The sequence below is a fragment of the Vicugna pacos genome, chromosome 5 (assembly GCF_048564905.1).
Source record: "Vicugna pacos chromosome 5, VicPac4, whole genome shotgun sequence".
NCBI lineage: Eukaryota > Metazoa > Chordata > Mammalia > Artiodactyla > Camelidae > Vicugna > Vicugna pacos.
In genome coordinates this window covers 51,717,093-51,731,862 of record NC_132991.1, presented here as the reverse complement: position 1 = coordinate 51,731,862, position 14,770 = coordinate 51,717,093, and the positions used below count along the sequence as shown (strand labels likewise).

At 38.3% G+C, this 14,770-nt stretch overlaps 1 protein-coding gene across 5 annotated transcripts in view; it reads right to left on the bottom strand.

The window, feature by feature from the left end:
• Positions 1-14,536, bottom strand: part of UBE2E3 (ubiquitin conjugating enzyme E2 E3) — a 79,347-nt gene extending 64,811 nt beyond the window's left edge. Inside the window, exons 1-4 of one of the 5 annotated variants that reach the window (XM_072961247.1) lie at positions 14,348-14,536; positions 13,906-13,937; positions 12,648-12,866; positions 10,805-10,855 (exon numbers count right to left, since the gene is read on the bottom strand). In XM_072961247.1, the coding sequence (XP_072817348.1) occupies positions 10,805-10,855; positions 12,648-12,841 (245 nt within the window). In that variant the 5' untranslated portion in view covers positions 12,842-12,866; positions 13,906-13,937; positions 14,348-14,536. Of the gene's footprint in view, positions 1-10,804; positions 10,856-12,647; positions 12,867-13,307; positions 13,823-13,905; positions 13,938-14,347 lie in introns of those variants that run through there. The other 4 variants (XM_072961246.1, XM_031678299.2, XM_015244399.3 and 1 more) reach the window with 4 other exon arrangements.
• Positions 14,537-14,770: the final 234 nt, after the last annotated feature.

The window sequence follows — 14,770 nt, the reverse complement described above, 5'->3', positions numbered from 1 at the left end:
CTTACACGGAAAGAGAGTAGGCAAGCAAGAGAGCTGGTAAACTAGGGAATGTTCCCTGAAAAGAAAATGCTTCTAAATGATAAAACAAACAAACAAACAAACAAACAAAACAGAAAAACAACCTAAGGTGAGCCTAGCAACCCCAAGCCAAAGAAGGAAACTCCTCTCTCCAACTCACCACATGGATCTCACTTGCCAGATTCCAAAACCATAAGGTATTTTAGATCCTTCAAGAGACTGTTTTATTAAAAAACAAATGGGATATACTTACACTAAGCATATACCTATAGACCCATAAACAATTCTGAATGCTTTTACCAGGTTTCTCAAGCAGCACTGTACAAAAGCAAAAATGCTTACTTCTGCATTGAAAGTAAGCCTAGATTTTTGCCCTGGATCTGTTACGTATTTGCACTACCTATGTGACAACTCTCAGGTTAGATTTTGAAATCTTAACAAGGACGATACTTCATTGGATTGTTCTGGGAACTGAAAAAGATAGCATATTAATAGGCACTATACTATGGAATCCAGCAGTGTCAGACTGGGTGCCCAATTATTTCCTCTTTCTTCTTTTAAAGTGAGAGGGAAAGTCACCTATTCATGAAGTATATATCCTTTGTGGGAGAGAGACTGATTTCTTGCTGAATACCCATATGTTCCCCTACATTTCCCAGCCACCTTGCAGTTAGTTGAGGCTGTGTGATTAATTCATGTCTTATTTCCAGACCAAAGCACTTAAAAGCCAGCACATGACCCTCTAGCTATCTTGCCTGGACACACATTCCAAATGGCAGAGCTACAAGATGTAAGCCACACAGATCTGAGTCAACACATGGAAGAGCTACGCAGGAGAGTCCTTGGACTTCTAGTGGACTTCATACCAGAGAGAAATAAATGTTTATATGTTCATGTTATAAGCTTTCTAGGTTTGTTTGTTAATGCAACACAGCTTAGCAAAATTCAACATATCCTTTTATAGCCTAACTGCACTCAAATGCTGTAAGACAAAATGCATACATAAAGATGACAAGTTCTGTGTTTAATATTAAGAGATACCTCCTTTCTGTATAATTTTGTATATCCTGAGTGAATAGAATGATTAAAAGAATATTGATAGCAAAGTAGAAAAGTAACCCAGTATATACAGAATAACTTAAAAAGAAACTGATACTTAAAGCTTCACCTTAAGGAGAAAGAACTCTAAAATCAAGAAGGTAAATTTTGTTGTTAAGCACACAAGTTATAGAATTAAAAAAAGCAACAATCTGGGGAGAGGGTATAACTCAGTGGTAGAGCATGTGCTAAGCATGCACCAGGTCCTGGATTCAATCCCCAGTACTTCTATTCAACAAACAAACCTAACAACCCCAAAATCAAAAAAATAAAATAAAAGTAAAAATAACATAATAAAAAATAAAAAATAAAAAAGAGGGGGGAGGATATCATGAGTTCAGTGGTAGAGCACGTGCTTAACATGCACAAGGTCCTAGATTCAAATCCCAGTACTGCCACTGAAAAAGAATTTTTTTAAAGCAACAATCCAAAAATAACATTTGAGAAACTAAAATCGATATTAAGAAACAGGTAAGAGAAAGAAAAGCAGAACAAGACTTTAAACACCCTTTCACAAACAGTAAAAGAGCTGGAGTCATTTGTCATTGTAACAGAAGTAGTACAGGGCTACAACTGCTTACCCACAGTTCTGGAATCCCAAAAGCTCTAAAATCAAAACTTCTTAAATAAAAATAAATAAATAAGTTTGGAGCCAAAAAATTTGGCAGCAACACCAAACATGAACTAAACTCAAACTATCTGTAGTCTCTATTTATCCTACTTAGTATGACTATTCATACAGTTTTGGTGTAGAAATATGAATGTGTCTCCTTATGGAGTGCTGCCCCAGGTCCCACTAGGGGTGTTACATAAAATACAACAAACACATCACAATCCTTTCCTAAAATCTGAAAAGTTCTACATACTGAAACACTGCTGGCCTGAAGGGTTTGACATAAAGGACTGTGACTTGTAACAATAATAGAATAATCTCTGTATTGTCTTAATGATGAAAATAAAAATCAAATGAAGAGCATGGCTTTCTAACCTGTTTGTAGTTCAATCAATGTACTGAATCAAACTGAATTTTGATGATTTTTCCAATGGTATTTCTACTTGATAGTACTACAAAATTCCTAGTCCCACAAAGATACAACCAGCCTAAAGCTAAATCATGGGAGGGTATAATTAACTAGTAGCAGACTAGTTAATTAAAAATACTGCTGTAAGCATTTCTGGCCCCAATAGACCATAATTTAGCAGGTACTCAAGGTAGCCATTCCTGTAGGTTCACATAAAAACACACACATATATCAGAATATATAGGATAAATATAAACTATAGCATCAGAGTAGTGGGAGGTAGGGATAGCAGCTCTGAGGAAGATATAGGAGAATGTATTCAGTAGGCATCACTAGTAAGACAGAAAAATTATGCAAAAGTCTACAGCAGGATTTCTCAACCTAAGCACTACCAACATCTTAGTTCAGATAAATCTCTGCTAAAGGGGGTTGATCTAGGCAATGCATGGTTATTTAGTAGCATCCTGGCCCTCTACTCACCAAGTATCAGTAGCAGCTCCTCTCCCCTCAATTGAGAAAAGTCTCTAGGCACTGCCAACTGTCCCCTAGGCCCAGGCAGGGGGCACAGGGGGACAGGAAGGCAAAACTTGTCCCCAGATGAGAACCGCTGATCCAGAGGCAAGAGAAATATTAAAAGTTTAAAGATGTTTTTTCTTCTAGATACTAATAAAATGTTAAACATAGTTCCCTGTTAAAGGCAACATGGGAGGAGAAAAAAAAAACACTTTCTATTTCTCTAGGTCTACAAGTGGTTTTATTCTGTTTTTAATCTTTAATTTTGTAGGAAAGATGAGAATGGCAGATCAAGTTCTCCATTCTCAGTCCGAATGCTCTTGCATGTTAAGGAACAATGATTTGTTGCCTTTCTTAGAAATAAATATATCCATCTGTTGTCATAGCGACTCATTCAAGGAGGGAATAAGGTACCAACTGGTTACCTACAGAAAGGAACAAAACAATTTGGGATCTTGCAAAGTAACCACATAACTTTTTAAATGCATATACAGTTTTCACCCACTTTCTGACTGCATTATCCATATTGAAGATAATAAATTCCTAATAAAAATGTTAACTTTTTAGGGGAGAGGAGAGAATATTATTTTCAATCACATCATTCTTTTGGAAAAAATTTTTAGTCACAACAGTACTGAATCTTTCTGCTACACTGGCATATATAAGGGAAATGATTAGCCTTACTGTGAATCAATGTCCTTTTGTAATAAAGATGGCAGCCAAATACCTTTGATTAATCATATAAAAATTAAAATTTTGAAAAAGTAAAGAATATATGGGATACATAACAGATTTTCTCCAATCCAAAATCATTGTTTTGCCTGGAATTTCTATTCCTGTCAATTTGACAGACTTCAATATATTCATTAATTTAATGAATCTTTACATGCAATGCACTGTATGAAGCAAGACAACATTTAAGACAATCCTTTCAAAGGAAAACTAACTCTTGCAGAAGGTAGACAAGTAAATAATTATAGTATATAGCATTAACATACTGGATTATGTATCACTGCTGTGCTGAAGCAACTATTAGCTTCTCAAAAAATAAAATACCACTTAGAATGATCAGTAATGTCCAAGTACCAAGAAAAATCCTCATGATTTTTGAGGTCTATGCTGATGCCAAAATTTAATTAATTAATAATGGAAAACACCTCTCCAGTCAGAGTAGTTCTATATTTATCAGTTTTACAAATTGAGCTTCCAAGTAAGATTTAGTTTTTATAAAAAGGCAATTACAGGATTTTTTTCAGGAGTTGAAAACAAAAGGACTAGATGATTTATCACACAATTTTGTTTTATAAAATAGGGTACTTACACAAAGCACACACCAGCTAATGTAAACAATACCAATCTAATATATAAGTAAAAAAGAAAAAGTAACCTATCCATATGTGAGGGGGTTTAAAGCCAAGTATTGTATAAGCAATCAACAAAGCTATGTAGATATCAAACGTTATTTTGATCACAACCTGCCTTCATACACCAATCAGAAAAAACTTCCAAAATCTCCCCTTATATTGCAGAGAAGGAAAGAAAGCAGTATGTTTAGATAACTGGTAAACTTATCAATTCAAAATCTAAATTTTGCAAATATTGATATAATCTCATTCTCAGTAGAACTACAAATTCTTACAATTGAATATTTAAAAAGAAAAACACAACTACTGCCCTTATTTGAAAATCATTTTTTACAATTTACTGGACAGTCAGAGAATTCTCTGTTGAATTAAGTACCATTAACCTTACACATATTCCTTTAAAGGGATATATATACACTATTTGTTCACCTTTGCCCAAAATTCTTAGGTTTATTTTCTTTTTTCCTCAAGTTCCAAGGAACTGCTTTTACTAACATCAGAAAAACAGCTATTTAATATGTTCTCAAAAGCAGGTGCAAAGTTGATTAAGATAAAATTATTTCTATAGTAGGATGCTGATGCGCTGAAGAAAATGCCAGCAAGAGTGACGGCATACTGCTAAACCAGTTCTTTAACCCTCTGTGGCCACTTTACTGACCCAATTTAATTGTTAAAGAACTTTAAAACATTTCTTCATCTAATCCTTACACCAAACTTACAAAGGGTAGGGGTATCATTTTAATCTCCATTAGAAAGCTAAGGAAGTGAAAGAAATAGTCTGTAACTTATCTAAGATAATACAGTCAATAAGTGTCAAAGCAGGGATCTGAACCCAGACAGTCCAGCTCCAGTGCCGGTGCTTTTCAAACCTTAATATACATACAATTCACCTGGGACTCTTACTGAAATTCAGATCCTGATTCAGTACTTCTGCAGTGGGGAAGGCAAGATTCCACATTTCTAAAAAAATCCCACCTGTAAGATGCTGCTGTTCTGAAGATCACCCTTTGAGGAGCAAAGTTCTATGTTTCTTAGAAAATGGTGCAGAGTGGTGGTGACGCTCAAAAGGAGGGAGAGTTCATCCATGGTCAGACAATTAGGCTTATGAGTAAATCAGGGGTTGCCAACTTCTGGTTTAGAACTTAACTGCTTCCTTTGTAAAAATTTTTTTAAAAAGAAGGAAATTAGCATAACTTGCAAGTACCATAGTACCTACTTTCAAGTTTTGCATATTAATACTATAACTTGATACTGTCACACCTCCCTCCCAATAAGGCCTTGTCTATATCCAAAAACTATTTACAAATGTCTTTGAATATCTACCTTAACATAGATTCAACTTGAACATATTAAAGAATATTTCAAGAGTATATATTTGTAGTTTCTCAGATATGGAAAGAATCAGAGGCTGAGTTAAAAATCCAGCACCTTTCTAAACTTTTGCCACATGGCAAGTGGTAACAGAGAGGACAAGGACACCCTTTGGGAAACAGATGGAACATAAATGTCTTAAATAAAAGGGATATAAATTGGAAAAGAAGAGGTAAAATTGTTACTATATGTGGATGACATGAAACAGAAAACCCTAGAGGCACTGCACAAAAACTACCAGAACTGACAAAAGAATTTGGCAAGGTTAGCAGGATACAAGATGAACATACAGAAATCAGTTGCATTTCTTTACACTAACAATGAAATATTGAAAAAGGAAAGTAAAGAAACAATCCCTTTTAAGATCACATCCAAAAAAACCAAAAACTGACCAAGAAAGTGAAAGACTTATATGTGGAGAACTAGAAAACAATGACTAAGGAAATTAAAGATGACTTCAAGAAATGGAAAGCTATCCAATGTTCTTGGATTGGAGGAATTAATATTGGTAAAATGGCCATACTACCCAAAACAATCTACAGACTTAGTACGATCCCTATCAAATTACCCAGGACATTTTTCACAGAACTAGAACAAACAATCCTAAAATTTATATGGAATCACAGAAGACCCAGAGTTGCTAAAACAATACTGAAGAAAAAGAATGAAGCTGGAGTAATAACCCTCCCAGACTTCAGACAATACTACTGAGCTGCAGTAATCAAAACAGCATGGCACTGGCACAAAAACAGACATATGGATCCATGGAACAGAATCAACAGCCCAGAAATAAATCTACAGACTTTTGGTCAGTTAATCTTTGACAAAGGAAGCAAGAATATACAATGGAGTAAAGACAGTCTCATCAGCAAATGGTGTTGGGAAACTGGACAGCTGCATATAAGTCAATGAAGTTAGAATACTCTCGCACACCATACCCAAAATAAACTCGATGGCTTAAAGACTTAAACGTTAAGACACTATAAACCTCTCAGAAGAAAACACAGGTAAAACATTATCTGATACAAATCTTAGAAATGTTCTCTTAGGATAGTCTACCCAGGCGATAGAAATAAAAGCAAAAACAAACAAATGGGACCTAGTTAAACTTATAAGCTTTTGCACAGCAAAAGAAACCAAAAGTAAAACAAAACGACAACCTACAGAATGGAAGAAAATATTTGCAAAAGATGAGACTGACAAGGGCTTAATTTCTAGAATATATAAACAGCTCATACAACTTAATAATTGAAAAAAAATAAAACCAATCCAAAAATGGGCAGAAGACCTAAACAAGCAATTCTCCAATGGAGACATACAAATGGCCAATAGGCACATGAAAAAATGCTCAATATCGCTAATTATCAAAGAAATGCAAATCAAAACTACAATGAAGTATCAACTCACACCAGTCAGAATGGCCATCATTCAAAAGTCCACAAACAATAAGTGCTGGAGAGGGTGTGGAGAAAAAGGAACCCTCCTACACTGTTGGTGGGAATGTAGTTTGGTGCAGCTGTTATGGAAAACAGTATGGAGATTCCTCAAAAGACTAAAAATAGACTTACTATAGGATCCAGGAATACATCCAGAGGGAATTTAAATTCAAAAAGATACATGCACCCCAATGTTCACAGCAACACTATTTATAATAGCCAAGACATGGAAGCAACCTAAATGTCCATGGACAGATGACTGGATAAAGAAGTGTGGTATATTTATATACAACGGAATGCTTCTCAGCCATAAAAAATAATAAAATAAGGCCATTTGCAGCAACATGGATGGACCTGGAAATTGTCATTCTAAGTGAAGTCAGAAAGAGAAAGAAAAATACCACATCACTCACATGTGAAATCTAAAAAAAAAGATAAGTGAACTTACTTACAAAACAGAAACAAACTCACAGACATAGAAAACAAACTTATGATTACCGGAGGGGTGTGTGTGGGGGGTTGTTGATGGGAAGGGAGAAATTGGGAGTCAGAGATTTGCAGACACTAACTACCATAAATAAAATAAACCACGTTATACTGTATAGCATAGGGAACTATATTCAGTATCTTGTAGTAACCTATAATGAAAAAGAATATGAAAACGAATACATACATACATATATATATAACTGAACTATTATGCTGTACACCAGAAATTAACACAACATTGTAAACTGACTATACTTCAATAAAGAAATAAGTAAATAAATGTCTTAAATGCAAATCACTCATCAATTCTAGTAAATAAATAACTTTCTCTAAAAACTGATCAGGAAATGTCCATAATGCAATTTCCCTTCATTTTCATTGGTGTAACAACTGTTTACACCCTAATTTAGAATACAGTAAGGAGTACAAACTGAAGTCACTGAACGTTATATCTCTATGTTTTAAATGCTTTGGTCTAAGGCACTCCAATACCTAAAACTGATATGCCATCAAATAATTGGAAATAACATTTCATCAAACTGTTATACCATCAGAAAAAGAAATACCAATACTATCAAAATATATTCAAACATATTTAAAGCCATATATTTAATTTAACAATTAAGACTATCCTATGATCACCCTGGGTGTAGATACTTTAGACACAGCTATATAATAACTAGACTATTTTATTCATTAAACATAGGAAGGGAGTTAAGAAAAAATCTTAATCAAGTCCGAGTTACTTTGGGTTCGTTGAGTTTTCCTGTATTTCATTCAACTTTTTCCTGAATGTAAACAGATATACTTTACATTTCTTCCCCAAGGAAGAATTAAATGTGTCACATACTTTGACAAGCTTGTAAAAATCATATTCAAAACCATAATGGAATTCTGATTAACTACACATGAAAGTCAAAAGAATTAGGTTTCATAGATTTGGGGCAATATGAATCCACATATTCTAGAATTTATTAATATAGAATCCCATTTTCAGTTATAACATAAATTAATAAAATTAAACTGTACAATCACTATAAAGCTAGAATTTTCACCAATGCACCAGTGAATTACAAGAACACCACAATAATGTACCTTACATGAGGGTAAAAATACAAATTCAGACTTAGCCATCAAAATCCTCAAATGACTCCCATTCAATATTCCAAATTCCTGCTCAAGGACCAGGACTAGATCTTCCACCCAAAAGAATCTGAAGACACGTACAATAAAACACACAAAAGTATGTGGATCATTTATATGTCAGGTATATGGAAGATAACTGTCCCCAAACTAATAAAGAACTTCTCTAGTTCCCTACTAAGATGCATATTTTCTGTTTGTTTTTCTTTAATCACTCACACAGTCACAAAGAAACTCATATATTAACAAGAACCAGTGAACTGAATGATGTCATTTGCAATAGCTGACAGTCACCACAAATTGTGATGAGGAAAAGCACAGATGATGTATTTCAAGTTCCTGTTCACAAGCAAGCCCAAAGGTTCACTATTTCACTAGTCTAACCACTAAATGTGAAGCATTATTGCATGGACTGGAAAGAAATTTGGTACACAAAGAGCAAAATAAAAAAAAGTCAAACTTTCTATCCCCAAGAAAGACCCTACTTCTAAAGTAATCCTCAGTGACCTTGTGGAAACATTCCTGGGTTAAACACGAAAAGCAAATTTCTTCAGGAACTGCAACTCTAAACTACTGCTCTGAGGGCATTCAACACATGTCTACTGGGCGCGCTACATTTATACATGTACACTAGTTTGTGCCCTATGCAGAAAATCAACAAAAACCTTTAAAAATGTTTACATGTAATTTAAAACCATTTAAGACTCTTGAACTGATAGATCTTTACATCTTTTATAAGCGGGAAATACCAGAATATACTCTGCAAGTAATTCTCCAGAGAGCAAATTTAACTTGACCTCCCTAAATAGCTACAGATTTGACATATCATTTAGAAGCCTAGAAGGAAATACTTTTATTTATTCTCTAAAGAAGTGCTGTTTAATAGAAATATTGTGTGCCACATACGTAATTTTAAATTGTCTAATAACCACATTAAACTCATAAAAAAGGTTTTAATTTTAAAACATTTTCTAAACCCAGTATATCAAAAATACTAAGATTTCAACATGTAATAAATACTTTTTTAAATAGTAAGATTTTTACATTTTTTTATTCATACTAAGTTTTCAAACTCTGATGTATACACTTAGAGCACACCTCATTTTGGACTACAACTGAAATGGTCAACAGCCACAAGTGGCCAGTGGCTACATGACTGGACAGCACAGCTCTTCAGTAATACTTTGAGATCTGACATACTGCTATCTGTTTACATTCATGTTTCCTTTTTGAAGTGAAATGGCTGATAACAAATGTGAGCAAAACTGTTAATTTACTGGATAAATCAGGATCAGATCACCTTATCAGAGGACTGGGTTAACACACACAGTAAGAAGCAACTGGATTATACCCAATTATATCTCAAATAGACTTCAGAAATAGGTCTGATCATCACAAGTGAACACAGCTTGCAGCAAAAATATAAGACAAAAAAAAATTTTCGTACCAAACCATAACACTACCTTATTTCTAGCAGCCACTCTCATTCTTGAGCACATACATCCATTCAAATTATCTATAAGACTTTTTCTAAGTTTGATGAATTTTGGAAGGCATAAAGTCACTGCTGAAAAACTGAGCACTAAGTGAGATGAATTGAAAAAAAAATGTTTCAGGGAAAAAATTATCAACCAGTTACTTTTAATGCACCTTATACCAACCAAAGATCTTGTAATACTGTACATGAGTTTCACTCAAATGACTTCTTCCCATGAATTCCAATTCATTTACTGCTTTTCATACACATATTTCAAGTATCAAAATTACTAAGAATTTTCCCAAGTAATTAGGCTACCTGATTAAAATGTAAACAATTCCAACAATGTATTCTCTAGAAAACACTAACACCATTAGCTTAACACATAAAATTTGTCCTTAAGGCAAGTTACTGAATAAATCAAACAGAAACAACCACATTCTTGTTTATTGCATTTACATTTTCTAACACCACATTCGGCAATTTCTAAATTTGGAAGGTCAGTTTCGACTGCACACAAGCAGTAACTTTAAAGCTTAGCAGAATTTTGGAAGTTTCTGCAGTATACTTCTGAATAAACATCCTCTACAGAAATATTAAAACAGAACAAAAATCAGCACCATTCATACTAATCCCAGCGAAAAGCACAAAATCAATATATTCAGTAAGTCCAAAATACGTAATACATGCGAAAAAGATTTTTTTTCCTCCCAAATTTATTTAATTCACCGTAGACAATTTTTGCCTAATCCACTTGCAAAGCTGGAGAAGCAAATGCAGCCTCTTCTGCAGCACACATATCCAAGGATGACACATGAATCTCCTGATATTTTTCCACAGTTTGAAATTAAAACAACAAAATTTGTTTCTTACCTGCAGTTAGGAGGAGGATCAAGGGTTATTTCAGCTAGCTCCTTCTGAATTCTGTTAATGAAATGAGAACAGACAAAAAGGATTTGAGAGTCTACAGAATAACCGGGGAATTACACTGCCCTCTACCACCATGCAGTTAAATGCAAGGCTGGCTTCGCCTTCAGTAATGCTAACATGGCTGCTTCCTCTTTGTTCTCAGAGGCATAACCCAAATCCCTTCACAGAAACTTTGCAGCTTTTTTTCTCACTTGCTACTGTACATAATTAAGACAATTACACCTGATTTCAGAAATAGTCCTCCACTAGTACTCAGCAAAGGATATAAAATGTATTTTAAAACACTTTTTACCAAAGAAATTCTCTTTACAAGCTTATATGCAAATGAGACAAGAAGGGAGGAGGGAAAGCAGTAGAATATTTGACAATGACTTCAAGTCACTTTTACCGAGGCAAGAATTAACAGGCTGCTGTGAGAGCACATTAATAATTTTTGACAACATGTTATCTGTCAGAAAAAAGTTTGAAATTTACAAATATTTTTACCAGTGAAAAACTTCCCAGGGACTCTGGCATTCTTATTCAACTGTATTTGTTTTCCCTAACCTTAAGTACAGCATTTAAATTTGATACAATTTAGGAGGAGAAGAGACAATGACAGCCTTGAGTTAAGAGGAGGGGAAAAAAAGCAGTTCTCTTATTTTATTCAAATTTAAAATGCTTTCAAACTTAAGATGTGTTTAATATGTTTCTCAACAAGATTACAACAAACTGAGGATTTTAAGTTATTTCAAAGACTGCTTTAATTTCACAAAATATTCTTGTTATTAATACTTGATTACTGATACAATGCAGTGAGAAAAATCTATAGAAAAAAGAGTACTTCAGAATCACTACAGTACGCCAATATCTGATCAGCTTTTATATTTTCTTTTTCTTTTAGTTGTGATCAATAAAAATCAAAACGTCGATATTGGCTAATGCTATAGAATCATCTCACGCATAACTACTAGAATTCATAGATACTCCGCTATTACTACCACTGATGGAGTCCCATCGACAGGATCTTTTTTTTGCCACAAATAATATAAATCAACAGGAAACAAATGATCTTTCACTTATATCCAACAAAATATGTTTCTCCTGCTGTGAGTATTAAGGTGTCAAGCATATCCACAAGTTTTAGAGTGCATTAGCACAATGACAAAAAAGTTTACAATTGCCTAGCACCACCTAAAATGTAAAGGCAAATGGCAAATTTTCAGTTTTATTTGTCCTCACAAGGACACAGAGGTGGAACCTTAGCTTAACTACAGAAAGTAATACGTGGGATGCAGGACTTCACAATCACGTTTGTAAAACTGAAAACGGATTAGGGGCACAATTTTTAAGTCTGCTTTCACATATAGCCAAGGCCCTGAATTCACAAATTTTCTAGCAAACGTGACCATTTCTGATCATTAAGTTTCACGAAGAGAGGCACTGCTGCTGATCTCTAGAAGTGTCGATTTCAATGAAGAAAAGTATGACTCATAAAAAGGAAACATCCTCAATATACCAGCTAATTTGGGTTCACCAAATTTTCCTTGCCAACTCCTCAAACAACCTGTCAGACGTTAGTCGAATCTCCATGCAAAGACTCGCACTGAAGTTGTTAGCAAAGTACAGAACAAGTTTGGAGGTGGCTTATGTACCACCTAAAGAATGACAACTCATTCAAGTCCAAATAAAACTGATCACGAAGGAAACACTTCTGAACTATTGCTACTGATGTAAAACCAACACAAGTGTCCAACCATTTGGAAGACAACCTGACAACGTGCTTAATCCTTTTTTTACACGTTACCTTTTAGCACTAGTGGATAACTTAGCAGTGGTTTTGCTAGAGAGTTTGGTGTTTTTCTTCTGCTGGGTGGCAGAAGGTTTTCTTTCTTCTTGTTCTTCAGGCTCTGGAGCGGCTGGGTCTCGCTGGTCCGCATCTGAACTACCACTGCTGGTGCTGGGGCTCTCATCATCGGACCTTTGCCGATCACTGGACATCTTGGTGAAGTTATTTCTTGGGAAACTTTTAAAGAGAAGAGGGGGAATGAAAGGAAATGTAAATGTAAGAAATAAATCAACAGCAGTGTCTTCCCTTAATCTTCACCTAAAATCGTATTTTAATGAAAAGTCTTCAAAAGTGTTCACACTTATCTCATCGTACAGCAAGGTTACAGGGGAGGTGATGTGTCTCACAACGCCAGCGTTCAGGGATTTACCGAACTCAAGTTAGAAAACCCACTCACATTTTTTTCCATCCCTTAGACAATCTATCAATTGTCTACTTTCTCAGAAGGCAAGAAACAGATTTGCCAGGGAACTTAGGCAACGAGCATTAATAACATATGACACACTGTAAATAACAGATCTCGCTGAAAAATGTTAAAAAGTCACTAATAACGTCTAAATATTTACACACTGACATTGGTCAAAGCTACCAAATTCCCTTCCCGAGAGGAAAACATACCCTGTTAATCGCCCATATGCTTATTTAAGGTGGCGATTCCTCCTCTGTGCACGTAAGCCTTTAAATACAACACTTAGGAATTTAAAAAATCAACTAACGAGCTGCTCCAGCCGTTTCCACGGCCAGCAGCGAAGATTCATCCGGCCAAGACCGAGCTGCCACCCTGGGAAAAGCAGAATCCAAACTGCACCTTCTGCAAAGCTCCCCATGCCAGAAAGGTTCCTCGCTCAATTTTTACATCGCGGACCGACATTTTGTCCAAAATAACGAAAAAGAAAAACCAGAGGAAAAACAAACAAACAAACAAAGCCCCAAGAAGTGCAACAAATTTCCGCGCCCGCAGAGGCGAGCCGCGGCCGGCGGCGGCGGCCACGCAGCTCCGCGGCCCTTTGTGGGGAGGGCCGCGCGGGGGCCGCGGGCAGCGCTCGCCGCGCCGGGCGCCAAGTGATGCGAGCTGCCCGGCCGGCCCCGCCGCGGCTCGCGGACACCGGCGGCGCGGGCGCCCGGCGCGAACAAAGCTGCCCGCCCCCGCCCCCTCCCCCACCGCCGCCGCCGCCCCGGCCGCCCCCCACGCGGCCCCCCGGCCCCGCCGCCTTACCTCGGCCGCCCGCCCGGCCCGCTCGCGCGCCGCTACGGTGTGGGGGAGGGAGAGAGAAAAAAACCCTTCCTTAAGGAAATGGAGGCAGCTGGGGGGGGGAAAGGGGGGGGAGGGAAAAAAAGAAGCCGAGGAGGCTCTGGCCGGGGAGTGTGGAACATTGAAAGTCGGAGGGGGTTGTGCAGTGCCGGGCTCCGGCCGGAGGGTGGCGCCGCCCAGCGCCTTCGGGAAAAAGGGGGGGGTGGGAGCTCGGCTGGGCGAGGGCGCGAGCTCCCGGCAAGGCGGAGGGGACGCGGGAGACCCCCGCGCGCTGTGGCCTCCCGCCGCCGCCGCCGCCGCCGCCCGGCTCGGCTCCTCCCGGCCGCGCAGTCAGCAAGTTCCGAGGCGAGCGCGGGGGGAGGGGCGGGCGCGGCGGCGGCAGCGCGCGTGCTCGCTCGCTGCTTGCCTGGCGGAGGAACGCGCGCCACCGGCGGCCGGCGGGCACGAGCTCTTCCCGCGCGCTCCCGCGCGCTCTCCCCGTGCCTCCCTTCACCCGGGGGGCGCACGCGGCCGCCCGCGCGCGGCCCGGACAAAGAGCGCGGCGGGGACCCGGCGGGCTGGCCCCTGCCACCCTTGGCCGCGGAGCCCGTGCTGGAGAAGGCGGGGGCGCGGGCGCCGTCTCGCGGGGCCGCTGTGCCGCGGGGTGGCTTCCGGCCTGAGCCCGCCTCCGGAGCGAGGCTGCCCATTGGGCTACCCGCCCCGCAGGCTGGGGCCAGGGTCATCCCTGGGGCTGGCCGCATCCCTGCTGCCGGCACAGGGGCCGGCGTGGACCGGGGCCCTCACTCCTGGGCAAGGGCCCGGGTCGCGTGGTTGGGAGTTTGCCCTGGAA